Below are 23,760 nucleotides of genomic sequence, written 5' to 3' on the forward strand. Positions count from 1 at the left end.
CCAGAAAGCTACTTGATAATCTGGAAGAACAAATAAATGCAATGCTTTTAACAAAAAACCTACTTGCCTCAATGTCCCTACACGCTGAGAGCTGTTGTACACAACCATGCTGTAGGTGTGTGTATGTCCAGGCATCCGAGGTTGGATGTGCACCTTTTGGCTCGAGGAGTATCACCATGCACATATCACTTCCCCTTCCACTCCCTATAAACTCACACTCCTCTCAATCTGAGAGATCTTTGATTTAAAAGAAAACCAAAATATAATAGAACATGAAACATGGCTCTAAGAGTCAGCAAGGCACACAGGCTGTGAGCACCTTTGAGGGCAACACAGTTCACAGAACCTCTGCTAATTTTTAAGTAGTTTTTCTTTCTCATTTCATTAAGCATCCACGTGTACGATTCTTACCAATACCTGTAAGGGAAATGGGATTGCCTGAAGAGAAGCCTGGTGACCTACAGGAATAGATTCATTGTCCTAACACCATCTTGGAACACAAATGGATTAATCCAATGACAACTCCAAATGGAAGGAAAGGGTTTTTCTTCAAAAAGTCAAATCTGTGGGTCAGGGTCCAGACTGACAAGTTAGATGGCACTGACATGACTGCAGTGCAGCTGCAACACAACTCAGGTGGGACCAAGGGTTACAGCCTCAGGAAAAATCAGCTCCTAAGGGAAGGAGCGAGGAGACCGTACTCTAAGTTCTTAAACCTTTCACAGCAGCTCTTAGAAGCAAGTTGGTCTTGTACACAATCAGTTGAGCTCCTAGAAGGTAGCAGAGGGGGCTCGTACTTGACACCTACCACTTGGTAGGTTTCACTTTTGGTTGAAAGCACCTGGGAGTAGTATATTTAGCAGAGTTGTATTTTTTTCCTAATGGTGTTTCCTACAGAAGGAAGCCTTTCATATCCAGGAAATTGCTAAAGGGAAGTAAGGGTTTGGAGGGAAGAGAAAAGAAAGAGAGTATTACAAAAAGAGAAAGGTAACTGATTTACAATCTGAAAAGAGTTGGAAGTAGTATCTAGCTAGGCCATGGACAAGGATATGAATGTCCAGAGAAGTCCCAATTTAGCCAGACTGCTGAGAAGACCTTAAAGACAGTGACCACACCTTTCCATTATAACCTGAGCAGAGTAAAGCAAGGGGAAAGAACACAGTGGCACATAGGGTTCAGATGTCCCTAGCTTTAGTGTATGTGCACTGGCAGTGTAAATGTTCATGTGGGCAATCACCTAAAGAACAAAATGTATTAGGAGTGATATAAAGAAGATATTTAGAATTGATATGATTATTAATGATGTTAGAAGAATACATAACTTTTGGTGAGCAGCAACACAGAAGTTATTTAAAACACCTAAAGAAAATGAATTCATAATGAAAACATATATTTACAACATGGAAGCAGGTAGGTTGGAAAGCAGTAATTCTGGAAAGAATAGACAGCTCATGGTACTTAACCCAGTGAGCAGGATCTCCCAGCATGCTGCTGCTGCTAACAAAGTCAATGTGACCCAGAGACTCATAAAAAGACTTTTTTATGGATCTTTATCTCCTTACATGAACATAATTGACAACAGTGTGTTCAGATATACTTGTTATAAAAATGATCCAAGAAACCATGAAAAGGTCACACAAATGAATAAATGCCTGGAACATTCCTCAGAGAATCCTTTAAGATGTTTAAGTTATCTACAATATTATAAGAATATTTATGACATGACTGAGCAATTCTGCATGTTAAAAAACAAAAAGAAGACTGGAAAAGGCCTCTGGATTATCAAAATGTGTGTGATCTACGTGTAGTTTCTCTAGGCACAATATCCTGTACTCCCTATCTGTAGAGAATAATGTTTAATGTGGAGAGTTGAAAAAGACATAGCAAGGTTAGTAAGGAAAAAGAGATCTAGTTGGACATAAATAACTTTTATCTGGAAATAAAATGTCAATTTAAGAATGAGGCAATTAATTATGGGAATAAGTAACAATTGAAAACTTTGGACTTGCTGTCAAAAGACATTCTCTTTCTAAAAAGAATGATTTTTCAGCTAATAATTTTAGCTTTTGTAATGTGGCTGACAAAATTTCAGGTGCCATGACCAAAATTAACATTTGCCTGCCAGCTATGTGTTTCATCCAAATTATCAGGATATCTATGAAAATGTGGTAATTAGTATCTGCTTAAACTATACCTTTTCCTTATAAAACAAAGCAGCATGACTCATCAGTTTATCTGATTATGTTAGATGTAATAAATTACTGCAGATCAACACACACAGAAGCAGCTGAAATCTCATCTACTTCACTGCAAAATGGTAAATGACCTTTTCTCACAATGAAGTCCTGAGGTAGGAAAAAGATTACATGCAAGAACTGCAGTGTCTCTATTGATCTCTGCAGTAGATACTTGCACAAGGCATTTGCTAAGCCATTAATTTCAGAATTGTGGACAATATGAGTGTCTTCATGTAGGTAACTAGACTTCCAATATTGGCATCTCTCCCTCTAAGAGTGAAATATACATTCCCTGGGCTGAAAGGCACATTTTATATAATTTCAGAACATGACAAAGCCTTATTTCTACATAAGGAGTCTCTCATAGCTCCTACAAACAATTTAGCAGAGAAGAACTGGGAAAATAATGGTTAGGAAAAGTGGTCATCCATTAATAATGTTTTGCTATAAATTTGAAGGTCATTTCCCAGATCCCTGAAAAAGCACTGAAAGGGAAGTATCCCACACTTGTTGGACCTCTGGAGTTTTCCAGAGTGGTAAACTGAAAACCTGCCAATCACTCTCCTCACTGCTCCACCTCTACAGGGCAGAAGCTCCTAAGCAACTCTTTAAGTAGTGAAGTATTATGAAAGAATAACTCCAGGGGTATAATCAAGATGCAGGTTGCTAATGTAGTACATGATCCTTTTGCAGGCAAGGAACTGAGTATCTTTTCTACCTTACAAAAGCTCTGGTCAGCCAGGCATGTGTGAAGCCTCTGTACCTTCTAACCCTACCTTTGTTACAACTTTTTGATCTACGGGTCTTGGTCGTGACATAAAACTTGAAATCAAAAGTTTCATATTCTTACTAAATATTGAGCCTTGGGGGATAATTAATTGCAGGCTCTTCTTATTGTAGTATCATCATGACTATTTAGTCTATTTCAAATTCTTCAGTGACTGGAAAATCTGAACATAATGAAGTGACAATGGGTATCTATTTGATTTTCAAATAACTCAGCTTTTCTTAACAAACATATATTCCTCTGGCAAAATTACTATTAGTCTCATCAATAAATAGGAGCAAATATAGCTGCACTATTCCTGGCATTACATTTCTGTAAGCAGTCAGTATGAGAAACTTAGAAAAAATTCAGTAGCACCCAACAGGATTTTTTATTGATTCAAAAAACATTCATTTGCCAGTATAGGATATGATTCAAAGTGATATTTACCTTTTCATTTATTTCTATCTTAAATCACAGTATTTCTGTATGTCATAGCACTCTGTTCTAGGAAAGACATTAAAGAAAACCAGAGACTCACTGAAAAATTCAGATTGGAAGTAACCTCCTGAGATCCATAGTCCAGTATCTTGCTTCAAACAGGGCTAACTCCAAAAGTAGATGAAGTTGCTCCAGGCTTCTGTAGCCCAGAAAATACAATTTTACCACGACATCACAGGCTCTGTATTCAACACCGGGTCTCCAGACTTCTCTGAGCTTGCCTTGGGTCTGATTTTCAGATGTGGCAGCAGTTGCCTGGTGGACACATGCCTGTTGCTTCTCTGAATTGGCTTTGCTCTGGGAGCACCCAGGTGGGACAAACAATCCCTCTGGGGTCATAGGGCTGGGGGACAGCAGTGTATAGTTTTGAGTGGAATAAAATTGAGGAGGAAGAGGGTTCAAACTGCCAGTATTTATGTCTTCCTGATGAACTTGAGACATCTTGCTGTGAAACCCCTGCTTTCTGCTTGAATAACATTGGTATTATGCACTTCAGGATCCAGAGGGACACATCAAGCATAATAATCAAAATCTTGTTTATGGACTAAAAGGAAACAAACCTGATAATGTACACACACACACACACACATATAAAGCTAAGAATTTACTGTTAGTTTACATTTCTTTCTAGCATACCTTCACAAATCTTAACAGTCTAATCTAATAATCAGTATTACTCTTGCTCTAATTATTAGAGAAAAATAAAGAAAATAACACCAAATAAAAAAAGAAATACTTCTATATTAACAAAGCAAAGTCTTAGTAGTAATAATATGGTTTAAATTGTGATGCATACACTTCTTAGTTTACAACCCTTTTTCTGGTAAAAGGCTCGTGCTTTAACTGTTCCTGTGTGTCCTAATGTGGATGGGTTTCAGCCTGGCAGTAGTGGTGAGAGACTTTCAGCAAGTCATCAGCATCTGAAGTCCTTTGTGAGCAGGAGTATGATGGTGATGTTGATACTGATGGTTACTTCTTCCTCAGCCTAGGATCTCTTTGCAGTACTTTCTAGATACCTGGTAACAGATATCTGGTATCTTTATACCTTGCTATTTATTTGCTGATCTGCAAGTCTATGCTCTTGTTCTTTGTTCCCCCTAAAAGCACTTGTGTCCAGGTCCAGGTCTGTATTTCTTCAAGTTACCAGTGGTGATTGGTCACTTCTAGATCCTATAGATCTATGTACTTACAGATCTGGAGTCTCCAGTGTCAAGCCCGTGTACACACGTGTATATGCACAAACATTGCTGAAGTAAAAAATGGATTCTAAAATTTAAAAGACCAACACTAGTCTTTGTTTTTCCCATTTACTAGCCTTGAAGCTACAAGCAAAAGGAAAATGAGGAAGCTCTTCAAAAACCTATTCCATATTCATGAAAATGTTAGTAGCTTACCTTTTAAAAAGCATTTATTAAACTTTCAGGGATCCACATTTTATATATTAGTTCCAAATAATGTATTTCAATGTTTCCATTCTTTACTAAAAGCCTTAAACCTCATAAATGTATGAGGCTTCTCTGTTTTAGATTAATTTTAAAACAATTTTGAAATATTTCAGTTCCTTTAATGGTATTGTTTCACCATGTTTCAGTGAAAAAGTTAAAATCCCACTCAATGATTTGAAACCTCATTCATTTTCATCTGCTACCCGAGTAGATGGTTTCTAAAACCATCATTATACTGCCTCCTTCTCAAAGACAGCATTTCAGAGAACCCACTGAACACCAACACCTTACGAACACCTCCCCGCGGTGTTGTAAGAACCTCTCAGTGTATATTCCTGTGTCTCACGATGTAAAGCCCCAGAAGAGAGAGAGAAGAGCAATTATACTGCTGTCAGCATTAAGATCTTGCACTCAGCACTAGTGAGTCATTCATTACCCCTACAAACTGTCAGCCAGACTTTTATCAGGGAGACAAATAACACTATGAGAGGCTATTTTAAATACATATCTTGAAATAAGACTGCAAATTCAAAAGAGGTCAGAATAATTTCACATTTCTCTTTCATAAACACTGAAAAGAAATAAAAGATGTGTGAGAAACACCAAAGTGGGCTTTGAAAATACTGCTTTTTACCACACAAGTTCAAACATGGCCCCTGCCCTGCTGGGAGGTGTCACCACCCGCAGCTTCCCGTCCCTTTGGGACCATCCAGCCTTTGCTGTGAAGAAACAGAAGAAATACACAGTGGTGTGGGTACAGTATGTCCAACTTGTACCCCAGTATATACACACACCCCCCTATTTCACCAGATTCTAATGTGTGTTGATCTCACTTAAAAACAACGAATTATGGTGTTTCTCTTGAGTTCTTTGGTGTAATTGTTGAGTGGTATTGCAATATACTTATCTACTGATGTATCAAAATGGTGTTTTCAAAAAGGCTATTCAAAGACACACAAAAAAAACCCCCAGTAACCGAAAAACAATGGTTGTCTACATTTGTATGAGCCTACTCTCAAATAATATAATAGGAAATTCACAGAATAATTTGAAACATAAATTGTACATCTTTCAAAAACAATTATAAAAGACATGATGTCCATGATCTGGAAATATATGCAAATTTGACCTGGAGCCCTAATCATTTAGAAGCCCATCCTATGCTCTGCACTTGTACGAAAGTAGCTTATGCAAAGTAAATTAAACTAAATTAAATTTTTTCCCTGTTACAGAGATGTAGAATCAAGGGTCATGCTACAACCTTTTACAGGCTAATAAAGGCTTTGATCAAAAAAAATGCTTTTTAAAATGCACCATGCTCCTACTGTTTCATTGTATCCCAGTTCTCTAAAACTAGTCACCAATATGATCAACTTGCTTCCTAAGTACTAACAATGTGGATGATCTTCTGTATCTTCTTGGCAAAACAAGCAGTCTTAAAGGACAGACTAAAGTACATCCACTTCTGAACTAATGTCTGCAAACAAGGAAGTGTGTTAATCCTGGGGAAAAAAAAAACACCTACCTTATTAAATGAATCTTCATTTTACCTTTTCACATTTAAATATCTAATGTCCCTAAGTGTGATAATATGGAGGTACACGTCCTCATTTTTTGGTTGGAAAAACCTTGACAGGAGGTAAGGGGCATACATTAAGGGGTTGAGGGGATAAAGATCAAAGAAATCTATAGAAGAAGATCTGAAAATCTAATGAGCTCTTTTTGAGCTCAGTGGAGGTCAAAAAGATCACTGATTTCCACAGAATGTTTGACTTTTGTTCAATAAGACATTGACCAGTCTGTTTCTAATCCAGCCCTGCAATACACTACTTAGAGCTGTGTAGATGTCTTAACTAATTTGACAGATTTATTCCTATCAAAACACAAACATGACAACACACACTTAAATATACATAACAAATTATGTACAGTTTCCTTGATTATTCTATAAGAACAACAACATTTATCAGTGAAAGATGGTTTTGCGTCTTTCCATCTTGCTAGGCTACAGCATATTTGAAACGCAAGTACTATAAACCCCAAAGAGACAGTATCTGTCACAGAATTCCTGGTAGTTTTGCTTCTCTTCACTGTCAGGTTGTCAATCCTTTCTGCAAGACCTTCAGTACACCAAAGCTACTTATTTATGTCTTTCCATAGAAAGTAGTAACCTTTAGCAAAATAATACACATTTGCAGAAAACATTGGCTAGAACCATATCTGCGGTAAGTACGGCCTTCTTACACGAAGCATCCTTACTCCTTTGAATTCAGTGTCCAGTAGCACAACCCCCCTTCTTCCTGCAGATAGACAATGCATTTCCTATGCTGGGAGGAAAAAAAGCAACCAATAGTAGAAACCTGGGCCCTTACAATTGTGCTCAGTTACAAAGTCCACCCATTCCCTGCACACAGCTTTGGAGGCAGAGGTGCAAACATAAATGACTGCTCTTACAAACCTCTCCTGCAGCAGTACCTTATACAAATTTTGCATCTAATCATCAAAACTTGCTCTTACTGTAAACTTTTCTCCTTAAGATTACTTGAAATGTTTTGTAGCAACTTCAGCCAGTGTGTAACCAAAGTGCCCAGCAGAACAAGGATAACCCTCTGAACAAACAACCTGTTAAAGCCCTGGTGTGGACTTTCCATTTGCATTTTTTAAGAAAGAAGTGTTGGTGATGGATCTTGAAAACATTAATTTAAAATGTCTAAAGGCACTTGTGAGACAGACATAACAATTAAGGTCAGCTGGGACACATGAGATGCACAGCAGCACTTTTAGTGACAACAGACACCTGCCAGTGAAGATTCCATTTTCTGATTCTTTACAGTTCATAGAAGTTCGAGTCTTGGTGACCTTCAAAACCAAATGAACCTATCTTCTTTACTACTTGGTGAACTGATTTGTATTTCAAATTCTCTTAAATGAAGCACCTATCTGTCAGGATGATAGGATCTGTACAGAATTTGCAAAGAGAAAAAGAACTATATAAAGCAATCAGAGAATTCTTTTATTCAACTGCTGCAATAAATGACAGATAGTATCATTATGCAATTCCCCTAGCTCCTCTTAACAAACCTGACCTCTAGAACTATATCACGTGATTCATCAGTATTTTGGATTCAAATGTTTTTCAAAAACAATGCAGTAATATCTTCTTGCAGAGATTTTCAGCATTGATCTTGGGCATGAATAACTGAAGATTTCCAAAAGCATGTGTGTACATCTCACTGCTTATTCCATGAGGACAACAAAAGAGGCAGCGTGCAAACAGAATCTACACAGCATTTTTAACTTTCTTTATCATAAATATTTTCACAGAACAAGTGAGAAAAAACATAATTTGACAACAGAAATAACTAAAACACTTTCCTGTATTCAGATGGAATCTGTGCACAACCAATTCAAAAGACTTTGCATCTTTCATTAAGTAATTCAATAAGTGCTTTTCCATTAACAAGCTGAATTACATAGTGACGAATAGGGGGACAGTGTGAAAACAGAAAAACAGCCCCAGACATGGGTGTTACTTTACCTGTTGCCTCTTCTCAAATTCTAACTTGATACGGGATTTGATGCAGTTGCATGTGTCCTGATACGTCTGCTGCAGCGCGAGTTCCATGAGGTGTTTGTGGTACGCTCCTGCCAAGTTCCCGCAGATAAAAATTATTACATTGGCCAGTATCTAGGGGGATTAAAAAAAACAAGTGTCAGGGAATTTACGTAAATATATTAACAGATATTAATCCTAGCTTGCAAAGGAAGATTGCTGCAGTTAGATATTTTGCTTTTGTTTGTTTTCTAGCAAAGGTTAACCTTTCAAAAACCCTTTAAAACTAGTGGCAACAACCCAAGCAATAATAGAATCATAGAATCAGTTAGGCTGGATACTGTTTTAATTCAGGATTAAACAGGAATGAAAATGAGCAACATGTTTGCCTACTCAATGAGGTACACATTTTCTGCAAAAGGAATTTCAGCTCATGTTAGACCTCACTGCTGAGTACCAATTAGGTGGGATCATCACCTACTGATGTAAAGCAATAGCTATGGTTCCTAACAGCAATGCTGGAAGCCATGTTATTGCTGTGCTCTTTTGGCAGCATTTTCTATTGCAGTGCCATATGAGTAAGGGCCGAAAAGTTTCACCTACACACAAGAAAAGCCTGACCTGCATTTTACCTCAGCCTGATTCACTGCTATCCATCAGTCAGCTATAAATAGTAACCTTGGTGACGATAAGCAGTGTCTAAGGAGCAAGATTTGACAGCTGTCTGCTAGAATATACTTTTCACTATAACCAAAACAACTGCAATTGCCTAAAACACAGAACTTTAAGATTTAGGGGGTCACACTTGCAACATGCCTCTGCATGCAACAAGCCACGAACATGGGAAATAAGTTTGCTTAAAAAATCAAGGCCTTTTCTGCACTTGACCTTTGGAAAGGACACAATATTGTGTGGTGATGCTAATACTTTTAACTGTGCCCAGCTTATTGCTGGAAATAAAAGAAACACATTTATCCATTCTAGCTCACTCAGAGCAAAAGAAACACAGTAAAGCAATGAAGCCAATTCCTAATTCAATAATAAAAGTAATAATAAAGATAATATTAAATTGAAGCTGAGATACAGCTGCAGTCTGCTCAGAGCAGGTCTCTATCGTCTCTATCTGTAAGGCCCTTGTGTATCATATACCCTGGATTACAAGCACTGCACGATGTCACAGTACTCATGGTCTGGAGGGGAAGGAGGAAGAAAGGAGGCAAAAATTTCATTAATCCTTCACAGCTAATCTAATCATGAGGTTTATGATAGATTTCCCTGGTGATCATTCATGGGTTGGTTTTGGTGTACCTATGTACCGGGCAATCTTTCGTGAACTGCTAGTAGTGTAAGCAAAGCCAATACAAAGAGACAGATCAGAAAAAAGTCCAACAGTGTGCTACAGTGGTTCAAAGAAAAAAGATAAATTGTCCTATTAACAGAAATCAATCTCCTTGTGGAATACATTTTATTCACAAGAAAAAAGAAAACCATGGAGTTTTAATGTTCCTTTTGTAAATGGAAACTTTAAAATGGCAAATACATACTTTTATTTTCCTCACAAATCTTAACATCATTGCATGCAATACTTGTTCCTCCATCTGTGACATTTCTGACATCTCACCTCTCATGGCTCCACAAAGCTAAAAGCAGGAGCTATCCACCTTTACTGCAAAAATGATTGATGTTTTCAGTTTGGTAGAACTTTTCTTTCTTTCCCTAAAACTTCAAGATTATGGCATTATAATGTTTCTAAAAGCAACATCTGAGTTCTTAAATTTTTCTAAAATAGATAAATCTAAAAACAATGAGAAAAATCTACATATTTCACTTTCTCCAAAGAACCTCTATTATGAAGCAGAGGGATAAGAAATAGTTTACACGGAACATTTCACAACAGCCAATAATCTAAAAAAAAATCCACAAACATATGAGATTATGGTGTACAGTAAAATATTTGACCTTAAAATGTTACAGTGCAGATACTGCAACATGCTGTATCAGACAATGAGGCCCGTAGAGAGAAGTATTTATGGACTGATTCTTGATAGATGTTTCAGAGATGTTTATTTCTCCAGCCGCATGGCCGGAGCTCTGCCCAGGAACTGTTCCAGTCACGGGACCAAGGGTCCTTCTGCCCGCGCAGGGAACACAAACCAACCCATGGGAACGAGGCTGAGCAGGGGCAGGCAAACCCCGTGTCTGTGCCCTCAGGGCCCCTCTGCCAGGGCTACATGGCAGGGGGAAGGGACCCCAACATTTCACCCATTTATTTTTAACAAAAAGAGATTTAAACTTAACATTGAAAACAACTGGATAAACATAACAAGAACAGTTTCAAAGTAAAACAAGCCACCCTCCCGAGTCTTTAAATGTCCAAACAGATTCTCTGGAACATCTTAAGGCTGACAGAAGGGAGACAGGACTCTCCGGGCATGCTTTGTGGGGAAACTGAGGCAGGAGAGGGTTTCTTCCATTTGTACCTGTTGGAACTCTAAACAATAGTTAATTTCTTCCCTCCCCCTCTTCATCCCCCACTTGGCACTGGAAAGGGATTTCTGGGGAAACAATTGGCAAAGGTATGGTCTTGTGAGGGAAACCATGGGTGAAAAAATGGATTGGGAATACACTGGGGGTAATAGGATATAGGGTAAAAGGGAAAGGTGGGATTAAGAAAGGGAGACTGTAGGGGGGGCCTACAATGGAGATATTGTCTAACATGACTATGATTTTTAGCATATATACTGCCTTTTACAGGAACACCATCAGGCCCAGTGACCTCTGCTGCTTGTAACCCTTTTCTACCTTGCACAATTTTGAACTCCACCACCTCTCTATCTCCCAAGCTTGGGATGTATTTTTCAGGGTTATTCTTTTTAATAGCAGCTCTATGAATGAATATGTCTTGCTGGTTGTCACATCTCGTTACAAAACCATGATTTTGTGTAACATTATACCATTTTACTATTCCTAAAACCTTAGCTACGGTGATTTTTTCCTTTTTCCGAGTGGTTGCTGTTTTCTGTCTTGCTGCATTTTTGCTTTCTCTTTCGCTTTCGGTCGCTCCCGTGTTGGAATTGGTAGGGTTGTCAGTGCTGCCGGGGCCATCAGGGCTGCTCGTGCCTGCACGCTCTTCCCAGGGTCGCATTCGGGGCCGGGCCGCTCAGCTCCCTGGGTGCCATCTCCTCTGCTCTCAGCTGCACTGCCGCTGCCTAGGGCCGTGCCGGGGTCTCGGCCGGGCCCCCAAGCGATGACCCCCCCACCCCCTGCTCTGGTGCGTGTTTCGGTTCGGCGCGGCTCCGCTCCACCGCCGCTGCCGCTGCCCACACACCGCCCCTCTCGGCCGGGCGTTCCCGGGGCTCGCTCCACCACGCGCTGTGCAGTGCCAGGCGGGCACCGCCGGGTTGCGCTGTTCCCGCTGCGCCTCGCTCCGCTGCCGACACTGCAGCTCGCATCGCTCCACCCATGTGTGGGAATTGCCTCACTGCTGCTCAGAGAGGGCTCAGTCCATGTGACCTGGGCCGCACGGTCCCTGAGCCAGGCTTCCCTTTGCCAGGACACAGCTGACATTGTTCAGTGGTCTCGGTAATTAAATAATATTCACGAAAATATCCTTCCATCGGCATATATTTTGACTCAGAAATTAACTGTGTCCAAATGGTCTTCCAAAAGTCTTTGGTAAGAATTAAATCCCAAGAAACACAGAAAAAGTTCTTAAAGAACCATGAAAGGAAATGTTTCAGTTCCTTTTGAGCTTGAATTAAACTAAAATTTACAAATTGTTGTTCAAGAATCTTTTCAAGTTTAAGATAAATATCCATATGCGGCTCTGAGAGCCAAGAGTCTTGCCACGGTTCCTCCATAATTTAGAGAGAATATCCAAACCAAGGCGAGAAGAGAGGGATCTAGAGTGGTTTTTACTCACAAATTTTCTGTCCTTAGGGATCGATGTCTTGCCAGCATTTCTCCACCGTTTGTTACAGTGTGGATACTGCAACATGCTGTATCAGACAACAAGGCCCGTGGAAAGAAATATCTATGGACCGATTCTTGCTAGATGTTTCAGAGATATTTCTCCAGCCGCATGGCCGGGGCTCTGCTGAGGAACTGCTCAATCACGGGACCTGAGGGTCCTTGCCCACCCAGGGGAACACAAAACAACTAATGGGGAATGAGGCTGACCAGGGGCAGGGAAACCCCGTGTCTCCCCCCCAGGGCCCCTCTCCCAGGGCTACATGGCAGGGGGAGGGCCCCAACATTAAAATATTTTCTATTTCTTTGTAAATCACAATCGCTTGATTCTGCTTTGATGTCAGCAGATATGGATCAGTGAACAAAGATCTTGTGTGACAGATCACAGTGCAGGGTAGGGTGTTCCAACTGGCAATCACTGCTGGGTCTTAAAATGAAATTATAAAGTAGGAAGAAATGCCTGAAAATAAAGACTGCTGGGCATAGACAATGCTGAGATATGTAGTAGGAACGAAATGATAACTAAATTGAACTGAAATAAACAGTGTGCTGTCATGATCTCTAGGTAGATGTCACTGTTGAAAGGCTGCACACACACTCACTAAATGAATTGTCCAGTTTCATAAAGTTATAGACCATTTAAAACAAAACTTCAGGAATATAATCAATCAAAATTAAAAAATATACTGTAAAGGGTAGATGGAGAGTAAATTATGAGTATCATCTTCACAATCATAGAAAAAGAAATTACAGTTTTATGACTGAACTAGCTGAAGTGAGAAAATAGATGGAAATGAGTGACTGACAGGCAAGGAAGCTAAGTAACCAGGCTTTTCAGATACTCAGTGGGGTAATTCAGTCCACATGAAGCTCTGTGATGGCTTCCAGTACCTGAATTAAGCTGTTCAAAGACAATGCAACATATCTCAGCCACTGCCATACTTAGCGTAGATCTAACGCATAAATGTGTAAGTGAATATGCAGATAGAAACTGTGTTTAAAACACCCTTAATTCTTTTGGCTAGCATGGAGTTCATTCAGAAATGTGTCACTAAGGGATTAACTTAGAAATAAAGTTTAAGAAATGGATGAATTGGTTTCTAAACAGATTTTTTTTTTGCCTGTATTTATTCTGGCTTAAGTGTACATTTCTGCTATTGAGCAAAATGCATACTGTCAATAGAGCGTTCAGTAGTAAGTGCAATTAGCATTACTAAACAGAAAAGGCAACATATATATACTTCTTGCTGAATATCTCTCCCAGGTCTGCATTTGCCTCTGACTTGCAGCCCAGTTTCAACATATCAGCTGGTCATGAGCTCCATCCCTGGTTTGTTATAAAGTCTCATAGGCATTCTCCCAGCAGAGACAGGTCCAAAGTTTTCCTCAGTACAAAAAAATTAACTAAGCTTCCCCCTTTTTAGGCAAGTACTCTAATCAATATGCAACCATACCAAAGGTTTCTTCTGTTCAGGCACCTCCTCTGAGAAGATGTCATGCTGTGAATCCTACCTGTACCAAAGCACTTGGAATGAAATCCTGAGTCAGACCAATCTTCTACCTTGTCATTTCTGTAGGGTAGAACCCTGCAGCCTCTTCCCCCCATCCTTTTTTTTTTCCCCTCCTCATCCTTGCCTTCCCCCAACCCTAGATATATATTAGATAATAAGAAAAGCTGTGGTGGATCTTCTGGTAATAAATTCTCCATCTTTCTGTGAAAGCTCTGATAACTGTGCAGATTAAGCTGTAGCTGAGAACCTCTGTAGACAATTCAGGCATAGACTACACAACATGGTTAGGGCTTTCTCCCAGGAGAACAAGCCTGAGCTGTGGAAAGGAGTGCGATGAATGATGGTAACTCAACAGCAGAAAAAGACCAGGGTGATCTCAAAGACACTGTTGTATGAACCTGGTTCACGCCCTTTACAAACAGACACTGTACGACCAAAACCCCCCAAAACCACAATATACATAAATTCCATTAAGCTCCCACTCAATTCACCATATGGAAACACTGAGTAACACAGCACAAGTTCCCATTTCTCTGTACAGTTGGAGTGGAGAGAGAGGCAAATCTATCTCGTGGGCCATCTGCATCCCTTCAGATATATCCATTATGTACACTGTGCTGAAGTTCCTGTTTTATCAATGAATAAATTCAATGTCTGCAGAAAGTGATCTAAGTATGAGTCAAAAATTAACACAAGGAACACCAAGATACCACCAGGAAGTATCTTTAATCACTTAAGGAACATAATCATGGCTGATGTCTCCTCCACCTCTTTTGACCTACAGAAAACTGCACGCTTCCAAGCAATGGGGCAATTTTACATTCAAGCACAGGTATTTTTCAGTATCAGTGAACATCAAGTAATTAGATGTCTAGTGCCTCACTATCAAAATAGACTGCATTTAAAAGCAAATGAAGACAAAGTTAAGCAGCTATGACTAATTTCTCAAGAGAGTACTACAGTTCACTGAGTTGCTCAAAAAAATGTAGTGTATCATATAGAAGTTCAGCTGATAAAAGGTGCCCACAAAGGTATATGCATATAAAGAAGTACTATGCTATACAAAACCAGAAGAACTAGAATACCGATTGCTGATTCTGACTGAAGCATAAATAGTTTGTTAAATATCTTAGAAACTGCTGTTCAAATACTGAATATAAAAATCAGAATTCTCCATAGATTTTCCCTGCATTGAAAGCTTCCAGTTTTGAATTATTTGCCACATTTCCTTCCTCTTAGATTTTGCGCATATCCTTCCTGAATTCTTGCATAAGCAGAATTTTTAACAACAACAAAACCAACACAAACAACTAGCAATTTTTTCAATGGTTAAATTTCACTTTTCTTCTGGATAAGAAAACTGAGGAAATGGAAGCTGAGGGGTGGGCAAAAATGGCTATCATTTATAATTTCTGCATGGAAATAAATGTGAGAAAAAAGACTTCGTACATCATTGACAAAGTGCAAATTCTTTAGCTCTGCAAAGATGAATTGTCTCTCCCTCCATTTGATCTTTCATGTAATGGTTTGTGGTGTGACTTGCCAAGCTAGGGAACAAGTTTGTGCTGCTTTGGAACCTGTAGAGTTTTAGACTTGGACATAATTCAGCTGAAAAGAACTGGGTAGCACTGGGTAGAAATGAAAAGCAGCATTTTAAAAGGAAATGTATAGCCACCATGTAAATTAGTTATTCATGCACTATGCCCAATACCATTATTTTAAGTAGAAGTGTTCGGAAGGTTCTCCAGCTACTCCATGCAAAACTCTTGCACACAGAGCTCTGGCCAGTCATACAATGTTGACCTTTTCTTCTTTCTCATTTCCAGAACTATAGAAGTCTAATATTTTAATACATTTCAGCGCCAACAAGCTATGTCATAGCTCACAAGTAGGATGGCAAATTTGAAAATGGGAGATGTTTGTCCATATGGCAACCTCTGTTTCAAAAACCCAGAGTTTGGGGAGGAGTGAAATTACAGGGCAAAAATTTTTGTAGCTGGCCGAAAACTAGTAATCTTGAGGTGCTTGATCTACCAGCTGCTGCTACAGAAAGTAACACCTGGCCTTTTCCTGTACTTAATGAGATCACTAAGGTGGGGTCTTTATTACGAAAGCTCCTGTGTTTCATGAAGAAATGTAGCAATCTCTTAGACTTCTATTTCTGTTTTAGAGATTGTTGTAAAAGTTTATGAATTAAAATTATTTGGGTGCAGAACATGACTGGCTGAAGGACAGAGAGATTATGGGCAACTGCATACTTACTTCCCCATGAATTCAAAGTAAAAACAATTTCTTTAATCACTGCAAAATTATTTTAATAGTCTGAAAGGTCAAAGATATTTAAATCCTTAAATACTTATGAAAGCCACAATAAGAACACACTACAGATGAAGAGAAGGAACAGGAAGATCCACAATCCTCAGACCCTTTGTCTATATCAAGGAGAATGTCGAATGTTTTACAGCAAGGTAAGTAGAAAAACAAGCTGCAATTTTTCAAGAAACAGCTCAATTAAAAGAAAAACCACAAACCAACCAAAAAACCCCCACCAATACAAGATTGCTCAAAATAACTGCGAAGCAACAAAAAAATAAAGATTTGAATTACTCAGTATCCTAGATGGTTCCATATTTCCAGTGCTAAAATAAATTTGGTAAAGAGTCCCTTTGTGGAAGAGGAATTGATGTCATTTTACAAGCCAGGAAGTTGCGATGTTGTCTTCTAATTGGGATGTGTAATTCTCTTTGTAGCTTTTGCAATCAGAGGACTGAGGACAGGAGCAGGATATTCCTTTTTTGTAATATGTATGTTATTTGATGTGATTTTCTTTTTAACATTCTTGCAGACTGAACTTTCTCATAGCTCTGAGGTGTTCTGTGGAATGACTGGATTTATTTTCTTCAGCTCTGGGCATACACAGACCCTAAATATACACCAGTGTAGATAAAAACAGACCATAAACTGTAAGCTCTTTAATCAAACCCAGGAAAAATAAACAAGGAACAAGAATCAGAGTTATGGTCCCTTTAGAACACTTCTGTGTAATACATATAATCAATATCATTGACTCTAATTAATAACTCTTCATATTTTGAATCTAAATTTTTTTTTGTTTTTGCCAGAGGGGAACTCATGCTCTCTTCTGTGAGAAGGAATCAGGCAGCCACTGCATTCTCCTGCCTGCCTGCAGAGAGGTAATTTGTGTTTACATGCACCTCTGGGATCCTTTAATTTCTTTACTACTAAAACTGATCTTAAAATGTTCTCTCAAAAAGACTGAGATTAATTTTTACGTCCTGGATGTCATATACTGGTGAGTATTAGTGTGCTAAAAGAATTAAAAAAAAAAAAAGAAAATAAATACCATAAAATTAAAACAAAAACAAAAACAAACAAACAAAAAAAACCAACCCAAAAATAAAATCTATGGAGTAATACATCAATCTTTGACATGTTACAGAAATAATCCTATGTCTGATCTTAAAATAACTTCAATCTTTTCCTATAAATCTGGTTCACTCTTAAACCTCCACCCACTGCCCTCCAACACTAAAATTTCAAATGTAAGTACATTTACTTATGGGACCAGCAATACGTTGCCAAGTTTCATGTGTACCAGTAGATTTCTCCTTACTTGCCCCAATCAGGAGTATTACTAGTCTATCTCTCCTGCACTGTCTAGCAGTCTTCATGAAGTTTATTTCATATTATTATCTACCAGTCTTAATGAAATTTCTTCATATATCTCTCAACATCTTGCCTCCTGGCAAGTTTTACAGAAATTAATCAGTAAGTTCAAAAGCTACCAGAAGGAAGGACAAACAGATAAATGAACCGATAATCACGTATGTGCTCATTATTCAGGTACTGATATGCCTAACCCTCAAAAACCTAATGTTGATTTCAGATTTCTCCCATAATTTTTGTAGTTTATACTGTATGTAACTGCACTGCATATTAATACTCTCACTTATCAATATATATGGAAATTAAAATCAATGGACAGTTTAGAATTACATGGATAAATTACAGTAACAACATATACTCAGTGCAATTTTTCTATTGCACTGCAAACAGTTGGCAATTAACATGTGCTTTAATCTATTCGATAAACATTTTTAAATTCTGTTTTTCATTATCTCTATATGAAATTCTGATTTATATAAACGTTTTTCTCAGGTGATATTTTTCTCTATCAGTGTTCATAATGATCTGGGATAAGCTTTTTAGTTAGATATACTCAAGAAATTTTTCTGCTTGTCTGATGAGTATGACAAATTTTATCAAGCTCATTTTTCATAATTTGGCAGCCTGTGTTAGGAATCAGTGGTCCTTGGCTATATAGGTCGCAAAGAATGTGTTGGAGCAGAAGGAAGGATAATGACAGTGGTGTATAAGTAGGGAAAGTGATCACCCACAGAGCTGGATTAAACAGATTCCAGAATGTCCTCAGAGTCAGAGTTATTAATAATGACACTCTTACAAGTGCCTGTAATGTTTTTTAAAGAACTTGAAATATGCTGAGATCTCTAATCAGTATTTGGGTTAATTCTTAACTGGAATTCATCCAACAGTAAAATTTGCTCTCAGGAAACCTAAAAGTTCTATTTTCTGGTGTCAGGCAAATGCTGTCAAGAGTCAGCAAGGTGGGACAAAGGAAGTATTAAGTTTGGTTTACATTTGGGAAGGAATTAAGCAAATATTAAAACCTCTTCATGCTGTTGCTGCCAATTCATTCCATCTTCACATAAAACATGCCATTTTTCTCTCCTTTGTGCCTCAAAACTGTCAAGATGTCATTTGTCAGGTCAGGCTTTCTATTCCACAGCCCTAGTGTGAAGCATCTTGGACACCCTGAAACAGTTTTTTTCTAAATTATATGGTTTGTGGGAGTATATTCTGAGTAACACCTCAAAAGTTAGCACAGTACCTCCAATTCATAGAACAGAATCATGGGGTCATAGAATCATTATGGTTGGGAAAGACCTCTAAGATCATCAAGTCCGACCATTCACCCAGCACCTCCATGTTCACCACTAAACTCCATCCCTAAATGCCACATCTACACATTTTTTGAACACTTCCAGGGATGATGATTCCACCACTTCCCTGCTCAGCCTGTTCCAGTGCCTGATCACCCTCACAGTGAAGCTATTTTTCCTAATATCCAAAATAAATCACCCCCTGGCATAGCTTGGTGTCATTCCCTCTTGTCCTCTTGCTTGTTACTTGGGAGAAGAGACCCACATCCATTGAAAACCTCCTTTTGGGTACATATATAGAGTGAGGAGGTCTCTCCTGAGCCTCCTTTTTGCCGTCACCTTCTATTCGTACCAGCATTAGTGACAACCCCTACAGAGCAGTATTTACACTACAGGCACCTAAAATACTACACAGCATTGTTAGGAATAGGCTGTTACTCTCAAACTAGCCGAGGGCAATGATTAAACAATTGGAGGTACTTGTCCAGAGTCCATGCCTCCAGACTTGTTCTGTTCTTTTACTCCTACCTTCTGTTCCTTGTCTTTTAAAGAGCTATTTATCCATGCACAAATCTTCCCTCTCAGCTTCTCAGTTCACTGAAAAGGTTTGGGCAAAGGACACCTTCAAAGGCATACAGCTATCAATGAAATCAGCCTCATCTACGTGTTTGTTGACACCTTCAGTCAGCTTCAAGATACTTTTAAGGAAAGACTTCCTTTTACTCCTTTCAAAATAGAATGCGTTTATCTCATTCTCTATTCTTACAGCTTCATTTTTTTGCCTCATGAAGATACTGAGTTTGCACACCAAAAGTCTCCCTGACCCTTTCTAGAACCTTTCTTAAAAGTTCATTTTCATATTTTCTATCTTACACTTGTCAGGAACCAAGGTGTATTTTAGACCAATCTATACACGCTCTCCTTCACCCATCCCTCCAAGAAGGATTTTAATGTGAGATTTTCTTCAGATTCTTCTTCAGTGAACAGGCATACAGAAATTGTTTCTCTGTGATAGCCTTGTCCTCCCTGAGTATTTTTGTAACCTCTGTGTCAAATGTCCCTACAGACCCTATGAAAGTCCTCTCATAACTCAAGTGCTGAAACAAGGATCCAGCATGCAGGTAAGGGGAGATTGGTTTGGTTAACTGCCATAGCTCTAGTTGCTATCCAAAACAAATTACATACTTTTAGGTGTATGTTCTTCAGACTCCTATCTGACCAGTGTTAAGTGCATACAAAGGCATTTTGCAACACTTTAAATAAACACTTGCACAGATGAAATGTTTTCACTTTGGCTAATTAACTCTAGTGGTGCAAATAGATTCCAAAATTGCTGATATAGCATGCTAATTAGCAGAATGAATAGCAGGGAAAAAATTGCAATTACAACAGGCACAATGACAAGGTGAATTGAGATAGCTCCATAAGGTATTCTATTCAGCTCTATTACTGTGCATCTAAGGCAAATATTATTTTAACTGAATTACAATTTAAAACTGCTTATGATTATGTAATATTCAAAGTAAAAAAATTTAATTTCCTATCATTTTCTGACATATTTTGAAATATCTTTATTGCTCACATAATCTACTCTTTCCTGTGTTCAAAATATACTCTCGAGGTTTTGCTTTGTGGATAAACCTACAAATTTTGTGTACCATACAAGAAGCAGCTTTTAGGTTATGATTGCATGCAGGGAAAATGAAATGCTGGCAGTAAACACAACAAAGTTTTCCCTTCTAAATAATGTATTTCAAAAATCAAATGGGTTTAATACTGGGAACATGAAGACAAATAGAAGTCACTAAACTGGCAATAGTGCCATTTCCATGATAACCTGCCTACTACCTACACCTCTGCCTTACTACCAGACTTTGCATTTAACACACTTCTTACAAATTCCTTTACAGTTTGTATACTACATTTCTACATATTTTAGAAACAAAAAGCTGTGAAACTACTATTGAAATACAGCATGATGCTTGGCAAAAACTGACAGGCCTTCCAATGTACAAAGAGAAGTTACTAATAATATGAAGGAAAGAATACAATTTCCAGATGATTGCAGTTATATTGTATTTATTAATTTCTGACTTCATTCCCAAATGTGACTGGAATATTATTGGAACACTATGGATAAATTAGAAATAGTCACATGAAAATACAACCTCTTTTTGCAAATTCTGATGCACATGTAGCAACCAAAATAAAAAACCAATTTCCCTTCTCTAATGCTTTCAGTCTCCTGCCTGTCTTTATAAAAGATGCCTGTTTTGAACTGGCATGTTCTAAGATAATAGAAAAAATACATAATAAGTGCTCCTAAGCAGCAATATGAACAATGCAGAAAGTGCACAGGACTTGCAGGATTTTTTTCTGCATGGAATGACTATTTTTTAATTCTCCACAAGAAAAATAATCCTGTACAAAAAGCAAATTCCTATTTAAACCCCCTACTGGTTGCTAATACAAGTTATCTTTTACAGCAAAGTAAGTTTCACCCTGCAACCAACCTACCTTTTAATAATACAGCCTGCCACTAGAAAGATTTGACAATACATCATGAAGATATGAGGTAATACTACACGGAAGAAGACCTGGAGCAGTATTTCTCACACACCAACCCTTCTTAATCAAAGAAGGCTGATGGAACATCCACATATTGCAAAGTAATGTGCTATCTGAGGGAAGCAGGTCTCAGCGCCACATAGAATAGCAGATTAACTTTGCTTTTCAGTTATGTTATGTTTAAAACACAATTTCCCAAATCTGTAAATCCACATTCACACTAAATTAATTTTTCTTCACTTAACATTTATCTTAAATTCAATTTAGTGCATTTGAGTGTATGGACACTATCCATGTTCGCCTCTGGGACGAGAGAAAACAGCCCTTTCTCTGTTTTACTAACCAATCAAACATATACATGTAAGTGTTTCTCCATTCTCAGCAACAGGCATTTATTATCTCTGCTTTGAATATCCCAACCTGATCAACAAACGCTGCTACCTTGTTATTCACCATCTTCTGCAGAGAAAGGTTTTCAATATACTTTTCTCTTTGAGGAAAAGACAAAATCACAGCTAGGAACCCGCAGTTATCCAATGGCTCTAAGAGAGCACACAGTCTGACTCCTTTCCTTCTCCACTCCCACTGCTCATTAGACATTTTTATGAGCTGTGGGATGTTGAAGAACAACACAGGCAAACCTAAGCTGTTCCAACTCTCCCAATTCATTTCAGCACAAGTTTACCACTCTGCACAGAACTCCTCTCCAAGCAGTTTTCTGCGACAGCCTGCAAGCCAGAGGCTGCATGGGAAAAATGTTACAGAAGACTTCAAAATTGACAGGCAGGTCAGTCGCTGAATGGCCATTTAGATGGGCAACACCAGTAAGTCTGGCTTTTGCAAGAGCACAAAGACAGGTCTGGCCCCTGCCATCAGGGTTACTTGAAGCAGAAGCATGAGAAAGAATATGATCAGCAGCTCACAGGAGAACTCTTTCAATTCTGGCCCCAAACCACAATGACAAAAGCCACATGGTCACAGGACAGGTAGAAAACACCCCAACACTTCATTGCTTAAAATGCCAAAAAACAGACAAAATGAGTAATGGCTTAAAGTGCCAGAACAGGATTGCAACGAGTAAGGAACTGCTTCCTGTAGCCAAGACTTAAAAATTCCTGGGTTGTATTAGTGCTCCTTTATTCAGTTACTTTGCTTGTATTTTTCAGTTGGTTGCTCTGAAGATTCTTTGATTTGCTGTTGTGTATACATTCAAAATTGTGACTTTCTTTAGTCTTCCTACGGATTTCTTCATCTTCCTCCACCTCCACTTCTTTGCACTGAACAGGTGGTGTAGATAGTGTCCATGGAGGTAACACAAAACGGGACAGTGAATTAGTTCAAAGTCGTCCTTTGCAAGGCACTCTTCAGTAGAAGCAATGAGCAGCAATATTATGGCTATTAGAGACAGCTAGCTGGGCAGCACTGGAAGGAAAGTACAGAGGTACGAGCTGTGCATGAGGCCACCATCTCTGTCAAGACAAAGGCAGACTAAACCAGCAATGCAGAATAAACCAGCAATAAGTAGGAAAGAAATTAATGCTTTTCAGAAAATAAATACCTGTTACTCTTGATCTGTTCCTACTCTGAATCAATGTTCATCAAAACTACTTCATACATCAACAAAGAAAACAGTCGTATGACCTTTTATTGGTGTTCTGTGGAGCTGCCAACATTTGCCGGTATGGCTGAGGGCAGGTGTATCCCCACTCCAGGTACCAGCGTGTACAGACCTTTCTCTAATTAGCACTGTGCTGAACATACTCATTGCCTGCCAAGTGAAAAAAAAGTGTGTTGTTTGTAGACAACACACCAAGACAGTGCACTGCTACAGAGCCCCAGAGATTATGTCCTGGAAATGTATTTTTTTCCTCCAGAAAAATCTCAACACTCTTCCTTTCATCCCATCCTGCATTAGGAAGTTACAGAATCTCAGATAACAGGAAACTGTCTTTTAGTGTCTGAATTCATCCTAAAGAGAGAAGGTAAATAATAAAAATGAAGTGCACTCTAAGTTAGCAAAAGCTTGCCACAGAAAAGGAGTTTTATTAGCTTTGAAACTGGAGAAGCATTCTGGGCCACTGTCTTACGTACAACACCACCACCAAAATCAGCAATTTCTATAAGGAATTAAGTGGTCCTCTCTTGTGAAGAAACTGGTGGGGTTTTTTTCCCAAAACCTGTCTGCCATTTCTACATCAAAAACTCTCTTTTGATTTATATTCTCTCCA

At 38.6% G+C, this 23,760-nt stretch overlaps 1 protein-coding gene across 1 annotated transcript in view; it reads right to left on the bottom strand.

Moving 5' to 3' along the window:
• Positions 1–23,760, bottom strand: part of ADCY2 (adenylate cyclase 2) — a 211,455-nt gene that overhangs the window by 97,992 nt on the left and 89,703 nt on the right. The window contains exon 4 of the mRNA XM_082285044.1: positions 8,488–8,637. Coding sequence (XP_082141170.1) covers positions 8,488–8,637 — 150 coding nt within the window. The remainder of the gene's footprint in view (positions 1–8,487; positions 8,638–23,760) is intronic.

The sequence above is a fragment of the Coloeus monedula genome, assembly GCF_965178545.1.
Source record: "Coloeus monedula genome assembly, chromosome: 1".
In the NCBI taxonomy this organism is placed as follows: Eukaryota; Metazoa; Chordata; class Aves; order Passeriformes; family Corvidae; genus Coloeus; species Coloeus monedula.